Below are 20,391 nucleotides of genomic sequence, written 5' to 3' on the forward strand. Positions count from 1 at the left end.
GCTCATAAAGGAAGTCAAGGTACTCTCACAAGTGCCTGAGGTTACTTGCCACCAGAGACCTTGGAAGGATGAACTAGAAGAAGTCTTTCTATGTCGATGGCTGGTCCTATTGAATTCCCTTTTTATAGTACAGTTTTTGGAGCCCGCACAACTTAAAAATGGGCTGTAGCTCAACGGTCGAGACTCACCTTGTGTTCAATCCCAGTACTGCAAAACAAACAGAAACCAACGCAGCCAAATCAAATCGAACTTAAAAATGGATCACTCTCATGGCTCACTTAGCCCGTATCAGTGATTCTCAATTTAACCAATGTCTGCAGCTCCTACCCAGACACATCGACCTGTTTTGGATTTTAAAAATCTTTCTAGATACCTTTGAGTACAAAGCACTTGAACTCTGGTTATCCCTCTTGGCTCTGTCTCACTTGCTGTCCTAATTCTTAAGGTCATTGTACTCATACCCCCTTCCCCACCCATCTTTCTCAGTCTCTGTTTTCCTAGAATAAAAATTCTAGAACTAAAATCACTGGGTTGAGAAAGTGCTTATTGTAGTTTTAAAATAGTTTTGAAATAAGGTACTGTAAGTCCTCTACTTTGTTCTCTTTTATTAATGTATTTTTGGCTTTCTAGGTCTTATTCATTTTCACATAAACTTTGCAATCACCTTGTTAGTTTCTACAAAAGTGCTTTGTAGCTCTGCACAGTAATAATTTCAACAATTCAGGAACCCGAGGCAGGAGGATCCCAATTTTGAGACCATTCTTAGCAGCTTAGTGAGGCCCTCAGCAGCTTAGTGAGACCCTGTCTCAAAATAAAAAAACAAAAAGGGCTGGGGATGTAGCTCGGTGGTAAAGTACCCCTGGGTTAAATCTCTAGTACCAAAAATAAATAAATAAAAAATAAAATAAAAATAAATACAAATAAATTTTGAATTTTGAGTAAGATTGCATTGAATATGTAAAATAATTTAATAAAAATTCACATCTTAGTAATAGTAAGTATTCTTATCCATAAACATTTTATATCTCCCCTATTTATTTAGAGCATCTTGAATTCTTTCAATGATGTTTTGTAGTTCTCAGTGTAGAGTTCTTACACATCTTTTGTTATTTTTTCCCTCCTATTCTATGGTTTTTGTTTGTTTGTTTTGAGATTGGGGTATCACCGTGTTGCTGTGGTTGGGCTCCAGTTTGTGCACCCAAGTCTTCCTCCTGCCTCAGCAGCCCAAGTAGCTTGGACTATAGGTACACGCCACCCTATCTGTCTTAAAAGCTATCCAAAAGTGGTATCTTTGATTTAATTTTCCAATTGTTTATTGATAGTTTGTTGACTTTATGACCTTGTTAAATTCTCATAATCTATTAGATTTTTATAGATTCCTTTGGATTTTCTCTATATATATGTATAAAATCATATTATCTGTGAATAATTTTTTTTTCTAATCCAAGGGACTTTTAATAATTTTTCTTGCCTTTTGTATTGGCTAGGAGTCTAGTTTATGGGACACAGACTGGTGAGTGTGTGAATTCTTGCTTTGTTCCTCATCTTAGTGAAGAAGTGTTCAATCTTAGTGAAGAAGTGTTCAATATGGTAAATATTGAACACTTCTTCACTAAGATGAGGAACAAGGCAAGAATTTACCATAAAACATGATGTTAGCTTCAGGTTTTGTCGATTCCCTTTATTAAGTTGGACAAATTCTCTTCTACTCTGAGTTTTCCCAAAGAGTTTTTTTTTTCCTTCTTTAAATTCTAATGTTAAAAACATTAGAATTGAATTTCCCCAAATGTTTTTCCAGATCTATTGAGGGGACAACTATGATTTTGTCCGCCTTTTACTTTGTTAATGTGGGGACTTCTATACATCGTTGTTTTCAGTGTTTTTCAAACCAGAAATTTTACCAAATAATAAAAGATCTGGCTATTAAAAGGGGTGTATGGCTGGGTATGGTGGCATGCACTTGTGTTCCCAGCAAATTCAAGGCCAACCTGGGCAACTTAGCAAGACCCTGTCTTAAAAAGGGCAGGGGATGTAGCTGGTGATAGAGTGCTTGCCTAGCCAGCACGAAGACCTGGGTTCAATCCCGAGTCCTGAAAAACAATTAAAATAAAACAGCATCTTCTTCAGGCAGATATTAAAGGTATTTGCAAAAATGCAAAACATGACTCTGCTCACTATTTTTTATTTTGAAAAACAGAATTATGTCATAAGTGTCTGTTTATCAACATGTAATGTGTTCATTATTGTTATTCATTTATTGCCAGTGCTAGGAATTGAACCCAGGGCCCTCCTGCTAGGGAAGGGCTTTTCAACCAAGCAAAACCCATGCCCCTCTTGTTCGTTTTAGATGGAATAATTTTTAAAAACTGTTTTCATATTTGGAAGCTCTCATTTACTTTTTAAAAGAGTTTTATTTTATTGGTTCTTCTTAGTTATACATGACAGTGGAATTTCATTTTGACAAAATTATACAAGCATGGGATATTACTAGGTTAAAAAAAAGTTGAAAGCCACTGTATTTGCTTATATTTCTGGTTACATTGATCTATTATTATGCAAGTATCGTTTTATTTAAATTATTGTAACTTCAAAAACTATTTTAAGAGCTGGTTGTGGCTGAGGCTGGCTTCAAACTTGCAATCCCCCTACCTCAGCCTCCTGAGTCACCAGGATCACAAGTGTGCATGCCGCCGTACCTGGGGCAATGTTCGATTTCTTAACCTACATGGTGTTCCATGGGAATTTTTGTGTTTAATTTTATAGCTTAAGCACATTTGTTGGGCATATAAGCTATCATCCCAGTGACTTGGGAGACTGAGGCAGGAGGATTGAAAGCAGGAGGCCCGTGTAGGCAACTTAGCAAGACCCTGTCTTAAGAAAAAAAGGGGTGGGGGCTGAGGATATAGCTCAATGGTACAGCTCCCCTGGACTAAACCCCAGTACCCGCCCCAACACCATTTCAGAATGGGAAAAGGTGTTTGGTTCTCTTCTCTGGGACCTTAGTGTTCCTTGCCTCCCTGCTTCCTGTGGCCCTGCATGTCTTTCTCATTCATTGCTGCAGGGTAGTCTCCAGCTCTGATCTTGTTTCTTCTCTAGTGAAGGCTCCTTAGTTCTTCCCTGGTTGTGAAGGTACCTTCCCTCCCTTCTCACCTGGTTTCAAGTGTATCTACAAGCCTGATCTCCCTGCATAACCTGCCCCACTCTCAACCACCAATGTTCTCAGACCCCTTCCTTCATTTCCCTCATGTTTCCTCCTCCATTTGTCAAAATCTGATCCTTCCTTCAAGGTCCAATCCAATGACTCTTTATCCCTGAAAAGAACATCCTTGCTGGGTGGTGGCACATGCCTGTAATCCCAGAGACTGAGGCAGGAGGATGGCAAGTTCAAGGCCAGCCTCAGCAAAATCAAGGTGCTCAGCAACTCAGTGAGACCCTGTCTCTAAATAAGATACAAAAATAGGGCTGGGGATGTGGCTCAGTGGTCGAGTGCCCCCGAGTTCAATCCCTGGTACCCACCTCTGCCAAAAAAAGAGCATCCTTCCTGATTTTTTCCCACCTTTCATCTGATACCTTTTGATTTTTTTTCCTTCTCTTTTGAGCATCAAATAATCTTAATTATTTGCCTATAGGTCTATGGTTCTTTATAAGGTGAAAATTACATTAAGGAAAAAATGTATTTTATTATTATTTATTATGCATTACATAATATACTTGATTAAGAAATATTTGTTTAATGAATTGAATTAATGATTGATTTTTTTATTTCCCTTTTGATTGGAAGGCTTAATTGAAGGCAATGGTTGCCATATACTTCTTCAATTTGCCAGAGCCTGATAGGAGACAAAAGCTGTATTCATTGGAAATGCTTAAATGTTTAATCAGTCCTTCATGGTGTTGTACCAACATGTAAGACCTTTGGTTAGAATTCCAGACCTGCCGCTTACTAACTATGTAAACTTTAACTACTGAATCTCAAGCATCTTGGTTACTCCATTAGTGAAATAGAAATAAAATTGATACTCCAGGAGAGAAATAAACTAATTACATGTGAAACTGTCAGTGTTAGTGTCATCAACATCATCATCATTTAACTAACACAAGAAAGAATTCAGAAAATACTTTATGCATACCATATTTTTCTACCCATGGTTGAAGACTTATTTTATTTCCAGTTGTTGATTATATTCCCTTTCAAATCTTATATAAGAAGTTACTTAAATACAAGTAATTTAAATAGAGGGCCATGCAATTTGATCTAATTTTCATAATCAAGAAAATGAGGAATGACTTGGGGGTCCAATGCAGGTATAGTTCTCCATTATTCTTATTGGCTTCATTATTCCTAATGGCTATTTTTTTTCTTATTTATCCCAATTAAAAGACAGCCACTTAAATTCCCTTTGGCACAGTGATAATATGAGTCCCAGTTTCCAAAGGGCAAAAATAATCAAGAACAAAGCAGAATCTAACTGGTAAATCATTCTTCTATGATAGGGTTGAATCTTCCCTGAGTTTATCAGTCTACAAATCAATGCTATCATTTATTTCTGAGTCGATATGTAACATTGTTTGCTAAATCCTCTATCTCTGTAGTCTAACAGGTAAGTTCCTAAGAAGTTGGTTTGGAATCTATACAGTTTGAGAAATTGAACCTTCCAGATGTGACCAGGGGTTATTGTAAGATTCTTATCATTTCTGCTGGCTACTGGGAAGCCTGGACCAGAGATCAGATTATACTCTTTAATCTTGGAACTAGATGGTGTTTGTTATTTAATACTTATAGGTACTGTTTTACTTTTCTCCTCTAGGTTAAAACTAAGATTTCAGTTTCTACCCTGGGTGCTATTGCAACTCCGAGAATTATAGACCTTGCCCACCCAAAGATCAAGTTAGATGGTCTGTGCTATGAAAGACAAAGAAGTGAAATGCCCATCCGACCTGTAAGCCACTACTGCCTGTCTTGCCATCCTTCTGGTCTCTTTCTGGTTGCTCCTAAGGTGTTCCGCCCTCCCTGCTACAGGACATAGCCCAAAATCATTGAAAGAAAGAATCTTGGAAGAGTGTTCTATGGCAGGAAGGAAAACCTAGTGACATGATATCGAGGGAGGCAGACGAGTTGAGGGCAAAGAGCATGGCTTTGGAGTCAGCAGGAGCTGGGTTCAAATTCCCACCTCACCGATGCTAGCTTTATGATGTCGAGGCAGCCTTCCTGAGCCTTGGTCATTCAGTATTCGAAGGTGTACTGTGTTCCAAGTACTCTTCCCAGGGAACAAATGCAGCTCATGGGGGGGGGGGCAACAAATAAGTAAAAAGATAAGACAATGCCAGGTAGTGATAAATGCTATGGAGAAAATGAAATAGGAAATGAGTGACTGTGGTGGTGGTGGGGGGGAATAATTTACTTGGCATGTGGTAGTTGGTGATGCCACCCTAAGGAATAAAAGTTTGGGCCAACCCTGAGGAGGGAGAAGGGGTCAGTTGAGTGAAGACCTGGGAGAAGAATGTTCCAATGTAGGGAAGAGCCACATGCCCAAGCCCTCAATCTGGGGTGAACTTGGGTGGAGCAGATGAGCAAGGGAATGGCAGGTGTTTGACCTCCCACTTAGAGGTCAGGTGTGACGTAGTAGCAGCGAAGGCAAGTGGTCAGCCTGGAGCCTGGCGCACCCACTGGCTTCCCTTTTCTTCCTCCTTGACATTTCCCTTCTTTAATTGCAGTGCCAACTTGGTGCCCTGTCTCAGTAGGGTTTTCATTAAATATCATGTTGCCGAAAGAGGTAGGACCAGGTCCACCCTCTCTCTGGGAACCTCAGGATTTAATAAGGAAAACCATTCTGGGAATCAAAAACTCTTGGGAGAGTGTCTTGAATTTGCAGGAAAATGACTTAATGCTATTTTTTTTTGTATGGAAATGGGAATGATAGATATCTTTCCTTTATTGCTAGAATTGTTTGAGTTTTTTGTTTTACAACAAGTTTTTAAAAAAGAGGGGATACTGCTGTGAAAAATCATACTGTTAGAATCCAGAACTGGCCTCATGCAATTCAAAATACTTTCAGGGTTGCTGAGAAGTATTAATTGTTCATCCTAAATCTTTTGGATGAGCACTTAACAGAGAGAACAGTAGCTACATGTCATTCTTATTTTACCGATAAAGTCACATAATAGAAAGGCAATCCGGCAGAAGATCAAAGGGGGACTGTCAGTTGACATATTATCAACACCAATTACAAGCCAGAGCCTGTTCTAGTTATTGCCCAACAAGCACATTCCCTCCAGTGGCTTCTATTCTGTTGGGGAGAAGCAGGCAATAAACAGTACTACACAAGCTGGTTCCGGTGTGGATAAGTGCTAGCCAGGAGAGTAGATGGGAACCACAGAGGCGCTTCATTGGAGAGAATGGTTTGTTTTGGCTGGTCAGCAAGCCTCCTGTGAGGACTTGAAGTTTGAATCCAGACACTTGGAAGAGGAAGAGGCAGTCGAGCCAAGATTGTGGAAAGAGGTTTTCAAGCAGAATTAGCAGAAGAAGCTGGACCAGAGGGGCCTCCTGTGACCAGGGTCATAGTGACCCAGTGGGGAAGGGAAAAGAAGGTCAGAGGAGTGGCAGGTAGCCCAATCCTACAGGGCCTCTTAGGCACAGGAAGAAGGTATGTTAGCAAAATGAGCAGCTACAGGAAGGGTTTGAAGCTTGGAGGCCATGTTCTGATTGGGCTTTAGAAAGGGCTTACCTCACCGGGTGTGGTGGCGCATGTCCATAATCCTAGGGGCTTGGGAGGCTGAGACAGGAGGATCTTAAGTTCAAAGCCAGCCTCAGCAAAAGCAAGGCACTAAGCAACTCAGTGAGACCCTGTCTCGAAATAAAATTCAAAACAGGGAAGGGGATGTGACTCAGTGGTCAAGTGCCCCTGAGTTCAATCCCCAGTACAAATAAATAAATAAACTAAAATGAAAAGTGCCTACCTCCTGGAGTTGTCATAGTGATGAAGTGAGAGTGACATGGGCAAATCACTTAGAACTCCATCTGTCTCAGGGAACACGCTATCCACTTGTTCATTCCCTGGTAACTCTCATGGGGAGGCTGGATCGCACAGGCCAGGATGGAAGTAGGACGCCTGTCAGGAGATCTGTTGCAGCAATCCAGGAGAGGGACAGGAGCCAGCGGTCCAGATAGGGAGATGTGGTCAAAGCTGGGATGCATTTTTGTGTCTCTTTGTTTCCCCTACAGGTATCCCCAGCAGCCATGTTCGCCATACCTAGCTCCCGAATACTAGATCTAGCTAAGTTCAAGCCTGTCCATCAAGATTACCTACCTGCCCGTGATGCCCAATGGCCAGTGTCTCATGCTGCTACCCATTCTCAGATATCTGCTAGAATTCAGGAACTAGCTAATCCAAGTTCAAGGTATGCCAATTTAAGGCTAATGTGGACTAGGATAGGTTGGGTGTCTGGGGACAGGGAGAAGGTTGATCTAATAAGGTTAATGAAAAGAGTTGTCAAAATTTTAAAAAATTTCAATAATATCTCACTAGTTACTTTTTTTGTTTGTTCGTTTTAGTACCAGGGATTGAACCCAGGGTTGCTTAACAACTGAGCTACATCCCCAGCCCTTTTTTATATTTTTTTTATGTACTGACAGGGTCTTGCTGAGTTACTTAGGGCTTCACTAACTTACTGAGGCTGGCTTTGAACCTGAGATCCTCCTGCCTTAGCCTCCTGTGCGGCTGGGATTACAGTGCCACCACATCCAGTTTACTAGTTACATTTATTGTAACAAATATATGGTCTTATTCTAATAAATATAAAGATACCAGTAGGGTAGTGGACTAGGCACTGAACCTTAGATTTAGAAGACAGCTCTGTAAGTATGTAGATGAAATATTTATCCAATGTATATTGTTCATTGAAATGAGTTGTGAAATAGAGCACTGTTGTAATTTGTGTAAGAAAAAATATATTTGCTTAGAGATGCTCAAGGTAGAAAGAACACTTGTGGTTTGATCCCCAGCATACCCACAAAGAATTACATATTTTTCTAGACTGCTAGATGACTATAGGGGACTGTCTGGCTTATTTTAACATTGCTAATTATTGAAAATTTTCCAGAATTCACTTTCTGTGAAAAGAGCAAAGTCTTTGGAATCTGACAGATGTGCAAATCTGGATTTGGCCATTGATCATTCTTACAACCTCTTTGAGCCTTCCTTTTCTTGTCTGCAAGTGGAGGTCATGAAAATCTCAATGAGATGATGTCTTAGTGATTAACACATAGTGGGTGCTTGGGAAACTCTAGTTCTTCAGGCTGATTTCTTTTCCTCCCATTTCAGGGCTCCTATGCATATTCTCTTCTACGATCCTAATGCCTTTAAAGTCAAGCCGGCTGCTTTGAAAGCACAATGTTCTTCAAGGATCCAGGAGTTGGCAGAACCTGTTGCTCGCTAAACATAGAGAGTCACCACTGTAGACACTAGTTACGTATCTGTCACATGTATTAGAGGACTTGGTTCTCTACTCTGGTACTGTCCAATTACGACTTGTCCAACTGCCCCCCAAATACGAGACCTCCAGGGAACAGCACTGTAAGCATGAAATAGCAGTTGCTGCTAATGCCTGTAATCTCTTCTTTAGAAGGTTTTTGGGACTTCAGTACGTAATAAAAAGAGACTGAGAGCCTGCCTTGCTATCCTTACTACTTCGTCATGAGCATTATGACTGTTCACTGCTGTGGCCGATCCCAGACACTTCCTTAGAGGGCTTTGTTTTCTTCCTGGCAAGTTCCATGTTCCTGGTAGTCAATCCTGCCTCAGTCCCTTCTCTGGTAAGTCCTGGGAATTGATATTGTTTTTTTTTTTTTTTAAGATATTGATGGAAGTTTATTTTATTCATTTATTTATAGGCAGTGCTGAGAATCAAACCCAGTGCCTCACACATGCTACGCAAGCACTCTGCCACTGAGCCACAATCCCAGCCCCAACTGACATCATTCTTTTTGTTACTTTGCCAACCTTCCCTCATTATCTAGAAAAAATACTAATACATGAGTCCCTTTCAGATAACTTGAAATGCTTTACTATAGCAACGCAGCCATATCAATGTTCATAGCCACCGAATTCACAATAGCTAAGCCAGGGAGCCAACCTAGGTGTCCTTCAACAAATGAATGGATGAAGAAAATGTCGTAAATAAACACAATGGAATAATAGCCCATAAAGAAGAAGGACTTTATGACATTTGCTGGTAATTGGATAGAGCTAGAGACTATCACACTAAATCGAAAGACTCAAGGTCAAATATTTTCTCAGATATGTGAAAGCTAACCCACAATAAGGGGTGGTGGTGTAGAAGTTCAGTGGACTAGACAAAGGGAAATGAAGAGAAGGAAGTGGGGATGGGAAAAGGAAAAACAGGGGAAGGAATCTCTCACAACTTTCCTATTATGAATATACCACAGTGAATCTCACCATCATGTACATCCACAAGAAATGGATTTTAAAAAAGGTAACTACGGGTAAATGGCAGGAAGATCAATAGAGGGAAGAGGGAGCACAGGGAGATGAAAAAGAAGGGGAAGAAGAGGTATTGGGGTCTGAATTAGAATAAGATATAACCCATGCTTTTATAATTATGTCAAAATGGATTCTACTGTTACATATAACTAAAAAGAAACAATAAAAATATTTTAAAAATTGAAATGCTTCTCATAATCTGTAGCTTGATACTTAGGAAATGGGTTACTTTAAATGACCCCATCTCCACCACCAATCTATTCCTTCACTCTTTTTTAAAAAATATTTTTTAGTTGTTGATGGACCTTTATTTATTTATTTGTATGTGATGCTGAGAATCGAACCCAGTGCCCCATGCATGCTAGGCAAGCACACCACCCCTGAGCCACAACCCCAGCTCTATTCATTCATTCTTTTTTTTTTTTTTTTTAAAGAGAGAGTGAGGAGAGAGAGAGAGAGAGAGAGAGAGAGAGAGAGAGAGAGAGAGAGAGAATTTCAATATTTTATTTCTTAGTTTTCGGCAGACACAACATCTTTGTTTGTATGTGGTGCTGAGGATCAAACCCGGGCCGCGGGCATGCCAGATGGGTGCACTACCGCTTGAGCCACATCCCCAGCCCTCATTCACTCTTGATCAGAGTAGATTACCACAAATAGCAGAGAAAGCAAGATACGGCTTTTAGTGACAGACAGGAAAAAGTCTCTAATTGTATCTGTTCATAGTTTTTATTTTATTTACTTTATTCTCTTCACACTTTATATTTTATAAATTAAACTAGCTTTTAATGGGACAAACCTAGAATTGTGTCAAAAGGAATTGTTATGATTTGGATATGAGGTGTCCCCCACAACCTCCTGTATTAATGCAGGAGGTGAAATATTAGATATGAGAGTTGTAACCTAATCAATGGATTAATCCATATGATGGACTAATAATTTGAAAGGATTAACTGGGAGGTAAATTTAGGCAGGTGTAGGGTATGGCTGGAGGAGGTGGGTCACTGGGGAAATGCCTTGGGAATTATGTATTTTCTTCCTGGCTCCTGCCACTTACTCTATACTTCCTGACTTATATGAAGTGAGTGACTTTCCTCCTTGTCCCCAATGCCAATCCAATAACAAGGACATGGTTTTGAGAAAAAGGAAAAAGAAGGTTTATTGCTTTGTTAGCAAAGGATAAACACAGGGGATAAAGGCTGTGATTCTGCCCATCTTCAGGAATGGGGCTTTTATAGAGGTGATTCAGAGAAAATGAGATTAGGGAGGAGAGATCAAGAAGGAGAAAATCAGGGAAAAGAAGATCAGGGAGGAGAAATTTAGGGAAAATTTTAGAAAAGATCAGGGGAAAAGGGTAGAGAAAAGAAGAATCAGGGAAAAGGTTAGGGAAAAGATGATCAGGGGGGAGAAGATTGGGAAAAAGAAAAAAAAACATGCAAGTTTCAAACCATAAGGGATATAGTCAAAGCGTCAAGTGAACCCCTGTAACAAACTTAGACCTGTGAACGTAAGCAAATTCAATGATTTCGAGGTTGGCCATTTGAAGTTCTGTGTGTGTGATTCCTCACAGTTTGTTTTACATTTTTACAACTCTGTTTTAATTGGGGCCTTGCCTGACCTGGGAGGAGAGTGTGCAGGGAGGGTTAGTGCTTTAACTCTGTGGCAGCTGGCCACAAGATATAGAGCAGATCATAGGAAGAAAACAAAAGCCATGGCTTACAAACAAACAAACAAACAAACAAAAAAAAAACAAAATTACTATGCTTTTCCTGGGCACCTCCTCATAATTGGAGTCCCTCACACCCATCTTTCTTTGTTTCAGTGGGATGATGGTAATCAAGTATGATTTTTTTTTTTTTTTAACCAGGGATTGAACTCAGGGGTGCTTAACCACCATGCCACATCACCAACCCTTTTAAATGTTTTATTTAGAGACAGGGTCTCACTGAGTTGTTTAGCATCTTTGTGTTGCTGAGTCTAGCTTTGAATTTGTGATCCTGCTGACTCAACCTCCCGAGCCACTGGCGGATTATAGGCATGTGCCACTGTGCCAGCTCAAGTCTGAATTTGTGTGTGTGTGTGTGTGTGTGTGTGTGTGTGTGTGGTGCTGGGGATTGAACCCAGGCTTTGTGCCTGCCAGGCAAGCACTCCACCAACTGAGCTATATCCCCAGCCTACCTAAGGATACTTTTTTTTTAGTTGTTAATGGGCCTTTATTTTACTTTGTTATATGTGGTGCTGAGACTCAAACCCAGGGCCTTACACATGCTAGCCAAGCACTCTACCAGTGAACTACAGCCCCAGCCCAAGGACACTTTTTTGAGATTAACTCATAAGAAACTTGTTTTTGTGTTCTCTTTAATCTGTGCGTTCTTACAGGAGTCCAAACTAACCAACAACTATAACTGGTTTAGAAAATTTTTGTCCTTCCACCAAATTAGAGTAAGAGAATACGGCAGAATCGAGATTGTGTGGCGTCTAAGCCCAGGCCACAATAAGCCTGGCAACTTCTATTCTTTCCCTCTGAGAAGAAACCCAGACTCCTCAAAAGACCTGCTGGAGTGAGGACCTGCGCTCCACATGCCTCCAGCTAACCCTCTGCAGATGCATGTTTCTGAGAGCAAGTGAGGACCTGCAGCACCGCCCAGCTAACCCGCAGAATCACCCAGAAAAAAAGGGTTGTTGCTTTACGGTTCGGGGTTAGTTTTATAAAGGAAAGAAAAATACTTTTTCCTTTAACTCTCATAGGTTCTCACTTGTGTCGAGGGTAGGGAACTTCTGCCTTTTGAAGTTTGGTAGGAGAGGCTTCAGAAAGAAGCTGACAACAGATTAATAGAAGAGGTGCACAAGTGTGTTACACGTAGGGGAACGTCACAAGACACAGTGTCAATAAGCCAGTGAGGCGTAGAAGCTTATATGATCTTTGCCGGAGAGAAGCAAGGGGTGTGTGTGTGACTGGTTCTTAGGGGAGAGGAATAGGCCTGAAGAATATTGAGCGGGGTCTCCTTGGCCGGGGCTTTGAGGGTGGCACTGGCTCTGGTCTTTCCTTCCAGTTACTCTTCCCTGTTGGATGAGGTTACAGGGAGAAGGGTTTTGACAAAGGGTTTATGTTTCTTCTGGAGGACCTTCCCTTAGCTAAGGGAACTTCTGAGAAAGCCCCTCCCTGCTTTGGGAGAGGGAGGAGGAAGGTGAGAGACCTTGAGGCTGTTGATTTAGCTCAACAGGCAGCTGGTCAAGGACCCCTGAAACAAAAGACATTAACCAGAAGAAAATAAAGAGAGGCTTGTTAACATGACCTTGTGCCTCAGGGGAACTTGCATGCAATTTTGTTATTAAGTTGAAAACTTTTACTCTTTTGCTTGAAGGAAGAACTTTAGAGCTTCTCTTGGGCATGTCCAAATTGCCAGCATCACCTCTCTTGTGCCTTAGAACCATTATGAAGTGAAAAATAAAGGTGACTTGAAACAGAGACGCTGTGACAGTGCAGCCAGTCTGATAACTGAGATGCCTACTGAGTGGCCCACAGGTAGCATATAGGGCACAGATACCCTGAACAAAGGGATTACTACCAAAAGAAAGCTCCGTCCTTGTCACCAGTGCCCATCCATTATCCAAGACTCAGTTCTGAGAAAAAGGAAAAAGAAGGATTATTTCTTAGCTAGTAGGATAAGCACAGGGTACTCCTGTCCCAAAGGCTGTGATTCTGCCCATTCACAGGAACAGGAGGCTTTCATAGAGGTGATTCAGAGGGAATGAGATTAGGGAGGGGAGATCAGAAAGATCAGGGAGGAGAAGTTTAGGGAAAAGATTGGGGTGGGGAGTGTGGGGGGGGAACATGTAAGGTTCAAAGCCACAAGGGGTAAGTCAAAGCATCAAGGGAACCCCTGTTACAGGATGATGCATGCTCCAGGCAGGAGAAACAGGCAGTGTGAGACCTCGCTGTGGTACCCAGAACAACACACAATTTGAAACTTTCTGGAATTTTCCATTCAATATTGTCAGGCCGCTGTTGACCGCAGATAACTGAAACTGTGGGGAATGAAACCACAAGTAATGGGGTGGGGGGTGGGGGGGACTACAATAGATACCTGAAACAGGTCCTAAACCGGTGGAAGAACAACTGAAGGCCAGCCTTGGGCAGAGGAGAACAAGGGGAGCAGATCTTCAACAGATGGCTGATTTTTCAGAGGCTTCTGAGCATGCCCTCGACTGTGGTCTGCTAAAAGGTAGACACTTCTTCATTTAGGAGACCCCCATCAGCTTGCATGAACCAGCTCACAGCAGCAGACGAACTAATAAGAGCCCATGGGGATTGAGAACAGTGTGTCCGCCAGGCCTCCCTCCTTCTCTGACTCCCCTCTTCCTCCTGAGGCTTTGCTTCCTAAGGGCCCCTGTGGGGAGGTCCTGGCCTGTGGCCACCCTTGCCAGCAGGCACATAGCACAGGCAGCAGGGAGAGGGAGCCTGAAGACACATGTTCTTTCATAGTTTGTGATGATCTTCCTTTTCCATATAGGAGGGCTTCCTAGGTGAGAGAACATTGCTAAGCCCCAGCAGCATGCATCTGCCTGCCCACTCTCCATTGCCAAGGCAGAACCTTCTAGAACTTTCAGGCTGCTGGGCCTCCTGGGCAGGACTGCAAGGCAAGGCAGGCATCAGGCCAGGATTTAGGCAATGGAGAGTAGAAAGAAGCAATTGGCCTTCTGTGTGAGGTGGGGTGAGTCACCCTGGATGCCACAGACACAGTGGCTGTGGGTGGGCAGCACTGTAGAAAGGCCTGGGAGGCTGGGACTCAGGCAGGTGGACATCAGAGGCAAGCAGTCACAGACCCCACGTGACACAATGCTTTCTGTGTAATGATCTAAGCCATCAGGAGTGCCTTGTGGCTTGGATAGCTTGAAAGTACCACCTTCCTGGTTTCTGCAAACTCAACACGTGGCCTAGGTGGGACCGATGGCACAGCGTGTAATCCCAGCCATGTGAGAGGCTGAGGCTAGAGGATTGCAAGTTCCAGGCCAACCTCAGCAACTCAATGAAACCCTATTTCAAAATAAAATAGAAAAGGCTAGGGATGTACCAAACTCAGTGCCTGCCTATCAAGTGCTAGGCCTGGGTTCAATCCCCAGAACAACAACAACAACAACAACAACAAAAGGTGACCTGAGTTAGGGAGCCTAGGTCCCGGCTTTGCTGGGATTATTCCCACACTGGTGACCGTTTGTAGAGAAACAAGTGACTGAATCATATGACTTTGAAATATCACAGGGAGGTCTTGTAGGTGTTCTGTAGCTGTGTCTTCAAGCTCTCTCGGCCTCAATTTCCTTACCTGTAAAATGGAGGCAAGAATAGCATATGTCAATCCTGGCTCCACAAAGCACCATCAGATAGCTAGGGTCAGAGCAAAGCTGATTATAGGTGACTAAGCTAAGCAGCATCTAGTAGAGGGAGCAGTGTGGGTTATTTATTAGGTGTTGGGGTCTGGCCTCAGGCAGGTCTTTCTGTGGGAAAGCTTGATTCAGATTTGGCAGGAAACTGATAAACCTTGCAAGGGAGAGTTTTCCAAAGAAGCCTTGGAGAATTGGTGAAGCTGGGAAAATACTTTCAGCATAATAACCATAAAGTTATTTGCAACTTCATCTTCCTGGGCTAGAGTTTCCTAGAGCCATATTACTGAAGGCTGTGGAAAAATCATGTTCATGTAGACAGAGAACCATGGGGGTGTTGATGGTTTAGATTCAAGTCCTCTGAACTTACCTCCAACATTGTAAAAATAAAATGAAACAAGGGATGAAATGCTCAGGGAACTACATGGTACACAGTAAATACTCAATGACTATTACCACCAGTAGTATTTCTCCTGTCCACGCCCACCTCCTTTGCCACTTTGCTAATGCATAAAATTCCACCTCCAGAATTATTTTGCCATCACCTAAGACTTATCTCTCTTGAAAATGCAAACACAGGCAGAAAAGGCAGTAAATATTTACAACATGTACACCCCAGCATGCAGTTGTTTATAAAAACCCTAAATAGATGCTTAGAATTTTATGTCTTACGAAGCCCTTGGGAGACACAGTACCACACACCATACGTCATCGTGAGGGGCCCTGCACATGCTCCATTCCATGCAAGACAGGGACAGAAGCACCAGATCCAGAACTTCTGCCTTTTTCTCCCTGGGGAGTCAGGCTGCTCTGATTTATTAAGGTGCTCTCACATCCCCCGTGTTTGTGCTTCCCCAGCCACAGGAGGGAGCTGTTGATCTGCAGGCAGAGGAAAGGATGCTTCATTATCTCTAGAGAAGAAGTCTATTCCCTGAGTCACACACTGTCTCAGAAGATCCTTAGGCCAGGGAAATAGTACATTGCCTTGGTTTCCCCCAAAGTGTCTGCAGTCAGTTGTCATTGCTGAGGCTTCTACCCCATGCCAGCAGGCTCTAGACCAGGGGATCTCAACCTGCCTGCATCTCAGGATTAATAGGGGACTTTGGAAAACAACCGTAACCATGCAACCCTTGACCAACTGAATCAAAATTTAAAGATGAGGCTCAGGTGCTGCTTGGTTCCCAAAGCCAAGTCTGATGTGCACATGAAGGAGAGCTCCTGTTCTAGATCAGTGCTGTTCAAACACCAGCCACACAAAAATCACTGAGAGGGCTCTGGGGACTTGTCTCAGAGGTTCTGATTCAGGGGGTCCAAATTGGGGCTTGAGAATGAGCATCTCTCAGGACCTCTCAGGTGAGGCTGGGGCTGTGGTTTAGTTTCCTGGGGCTGTCAAAGTACCACGACTGGGGGGTTTAAAAAACAGGCATTTATTACCTCTAGGATCTGGGGGCTTCAAATCTGAGGTCAAGGTTGTTTTCTTCTGAAGTCTGTTCTTGGCAAGTTGTGTTCTTACCTGGTCCTCCCTTCAGACAGGAGTCTGTGTCCTAATCTCTTCTTATATGAACATAGGTCAGGTTGGATTGGGGTCCATCTTACTGACCTTATTTTACCTTAATTTCCTTTCAAAAGGCTCCCTCTCTAAATACAGTCTCATTCTGAAGTATGGAGGTTAGGACTTGTGCATAGGGATTTTTTTAAAAATATATTTATTTTATTTATTTTTAATTGTACGTGAACACAATATCTTTACTTCATTTTTATGTGGTGCTGAGGATCGAACCCAGGACCTCACGTGTGCTAGGCAAGCACTCTACCACTGAGCCACAACCCCAGCCCTGTGCATAGGGACTTTATGGAGGCACATTTCAGCCCCTCATGCGTTGCTCTCTGAGTGTGGACCCTGCCACTTTGGGTAACAAAAGATCTGAGAACCAGTGCAGGTTTGCCAGTTATTATAAGAAGTAGGATGTTTTTCTGGCTTTTAAAATTTGTTCCTTTAATATGAATAAAATGCCTGTGTTCTCTTCCTCCTTTCCTCTGGACCAAAGAGAGAGGGAGAAAGAGAGAGACCCCAAAGTCAGAGAAATAGTCAGGAACCAGGGCTTTGTAGATGGATGTGAGAACTTTTCATAAAAGAAGCACATGAAATCCATCTTCAGACTCTGCTGAATGCTCCGAGATGTGGGAGTTCTTTCTTTGTCAAGATCTGTCTTCATCAGTCAACTCAGATGCTCAGTGGAAGGTAGCTATTTTTCTTTGCTCATCTCTCTATGCTAATCTACAGAGTCCTTTTTAAAAATTTAATTTTAATTACAGAAAGAACACTGAACAAAAGACCTACCCTCTTAACAAATTTGTGAATGCATTAAACATGGTGGCGAACTGCACTACGCACAGTGTGGTTCAGCAGATCTCCAGAGTGCCTCAATCTTGACTGAAGCTTTAGTACACCCAGTTTTCTCCTAGCAACCACGATTCCATTCTTTGGTTCTATGAATTTGATTATGTGAAGGTACTTCACATAAGTGGAATCATGCAGTATTTATCATTTTATGCCTGGTTTATTTCCCTTACCATAAGGTCCCCAATGTTTATCTATGTTGTTATATATGGCAGGATTTCCTTCTTTTTTGAGTAATGTTACATTGTATGTATATACACAGATGCTCAGATCCCTTATGTAAAATGGTGTAATATTTCCATATAACCTGCACATATATTTCCATATACTTTAAATAATGTTTAGATTACTTATAATACCTAAAACAATGTAAATAATGTGAAAATAGTTGTTATACTATATTACTTAGAGAATAATGATAAGAAAATCTATACATGTTCGCTATAGACTCAAGTTTTTCCCCAAATATTTTTCTGTCTGTATTTGTTTGAATCTGTGGATACAGAACCCAGAGACACTGGGGAATGACTGATTTTGCAAACTATATACATGATAAGGGAATAATTTTCAAAATATATAAGGAAATCCTACAATTCAATAAAAAAAAGAATCAAGGCAGTAAAACAAAACACTAGTATCGCAGCTTTGTTATCCATGGAATGGCAGTTGTAGAATTGCCTGACCTGAGGAAATCATAGGCAGCACTAATAGGCACTGCAAAATCACAGTTAAAGCCAGCTGGCTGGGATTCTTCAGCACCTACATGCCTACATGTACCACAGTGAATGTAACAAGTTGGCGGAAAGTGGCTGTTCCAAAGCTTCTCACTGGGCTGCCCTTCAACAGTGACGTTTTAAGGAAGTCCTGCATGGGAAATGGCAGACCAGGGCCCTAGCCCTGCCAGCAAGTTACGCAAAGTAACTTCCTAAGACAAGGAAAGTCAGGACCCAAGAATCACACTAATTCTTGCATAGATAGGAAGAAACCTCTTTAAATTAGCTGCTGTTGACCAATTCCTTGGGAGTTTTCCTTATTGGGAAAAAAAAAAAAAGAAAACTTTAAGTTTTCATTTTAAATTGCTGCTTATGAAATAAAGTAAGCTGCAGCTTGGAGAGCAAAATAAACTTTTAGTGCTTTTAAGGTACATGCAATTCAGTGGGGCCAGCTGGAGACTGCAATCTGCTATGGAAATATGTTCTAAGCCATTTGATTTTTGTGACTTTGAAGTGATTCGATACAAAAATATTGTCTTCCTGTATAAGGAAGTAACTTGCAAACCTATTACTGCCTAGCGCCCGAGAGAGCCTATTTAGCTGGCAAACTGTAATCCTCTTCATTTTCGTTGTTAGGAGAACCAGGAACATTTGAAGACATCTGAAATTTTGCGATTAATTTAAATGTTTATTACATTGCTATTCTAATGTTTACTATTTGCAAATGGAAAGATTTTATAAATCCTATATCATTCAAGTTATGATGTTGGTGAAGGTGCTCCCCCTCCCACTGTCTTGACAAGGTCACAGTGAGGGTAAGTGCTGGCAAAGCCTCTCTGGTGGGAAACCGAAACCATGAGACCCTTTTTTATGTAATTGGGACTTTTCATTTTCATGCTCATATTACTAACAGGAAACATGAGTATGCTTAATGCCAAACCAAATTAAATTTCAGATGGCTAGAATATAACAGGTAGTTCATGCCTTAAAGACTGTTCTACTATCCCTCAGCACATCGAGGACAAGATAGAAGGCAAGATAATGGACAACAATCATTCTCCGAAAGGTCATGAGAATTTTAGGTACCACATTGATTATATCAACTAAGAACCCAGCCCCTATTTCTGGCCTCTTAGAAAGCCTAATCATTCATTATGTTTATTGCACAAAGCCCACCATATGTAGTTTTATTTGTTAAGGGAAAGTTATGTTATACACTTAGGAAAGTTAAAGTTAGCAAATAAAGATACATGCTCCTCTTTTGTATAAATCCTCTTTTACTTCACATAGGGACTTATGATGAGCATAGTTAATGTTGGCGGTAAGTGGACTGATGTTCAGACCTTGCCTTCCAGTGAGAGAGATTACAAAGATATAAGAAATAGTGTACCTTGACTAAGAAACAAAGAAACTCTTTGAGAAAGCAGCCCAACCAGTTTTATGTGAGTAAATTTAGGAATTAATTAAAGTAGCTTTATAAGACATATTTTTAGAATAATTTTAGAAATATTATTTTATTTAGATTCTTAAGTTTAGAATTCTTAAGCTTTTAGCTTGTATGGGTTCTTAAGATGCTTTAAGAATAGTTTATAGACTTTAGTTGATTTTAAGTATAAGATTTAAGGGGACTTCTTTAGATGGGAATTTTAGATTGGAAATAAAGTACAGGTATACTTTAAACTTAAAGATTAATGATAGGTTAGGAGACTTAGAGTCTGGTTATGTAGTTTGGCATTTGTTAATAAGAAAATAGTACATCTTGGGAAAAACAGTACATCTTGGGAAAATGTGAAAAATGCAAATTAGTGATGCATTTTATTAATGATTTTGTACCCATAATAATTGATAAGGAAATGTCACATCCTGAAAAAATGTAAATTGATGTCACATTTTTCTATATCCCTAGTGATTGTTAAGGAAATGTCACATCTTGGCAAAATTTGGAAATTATATAATCATTGATGTATTCTGAATCCATACTGATGAGAAAAATTACAATAAAAGAAGACCCAGAGAAAGCTGCTTTAGAGCTCTCTCTCTGTAGATTTCTCTAATGGAACTACTCCTGTCTCATCCTTTGCACCGATGCCACTCATCCTTCAGGATCCTCAGGACCCCGTTAGGGCAGGACCCCGACATGATATTGCTAAAACTAGGGTCTAAAAATGCAATTAAAGCCAAAAAGTCCAGAGTAAAAGATGTTATAAAGTAGTATGAATAAGGAAAATTAATATTATATAATACCATTAATTTAGCAGACAGCCTATGGAAAAATTAAAGATAGTGTTATAACATTAAAAGTAATATTAAAACAAAAATATTCTCCTGTAGTTATTAATATTATGTAATGCTATCAGGCAGCCTATAAAAAATTAAAAATAGTGTTAAAGCATTAAAA

General features: G+C 41.0%; 1 protein-coding gene across 1 annotated transcript in view; it reads left to right on the plus strand.

The window, feature by feature from the left end:
- Nucleotides 1–8,436, plus strand: part of Spmap2l (sperm microtubule associated protein 2 like) — a 54,101-nt gene extending 45,665 nt beyond the window's left edge. The window contains exons 7-9 of the mRNA XM_077110147.1: nucleotides 4,809–4,940; nucleotides 7,223–7,398; nucleotides 8,322–8,436. Of these exons, the coding sequence (XP_076966262.1) occupies nucleotides 4,809–4,940; nucleotides 7,223–7,398; nucleotides 8,322–8,436 (423 nt within the window). The remainder of the gene's footprint in view (nucleotides 1–4,808; nucleotides 4,941–7,222; nucleotides 7,399–8,321) is intronic.
- The last annotated feature ends 11,955 nt before the right edge of the window (nucleotides 8,437–20,391 follow it).

This window comes from Callospermophilus lateralis, chromosome 8, assembly GCF_048772815.1.
Source record: "Callospermophilus lateralis isolate mCalLat2 chromosome 8, mCalLat2.hap1, whole genome shotgun sequence".
NCBI lineage: Eukaryota > Metazoa > Chordata > Mammalia > Rodentia > Sciuridae > Callospermophilus > Callospermophilus lateralis.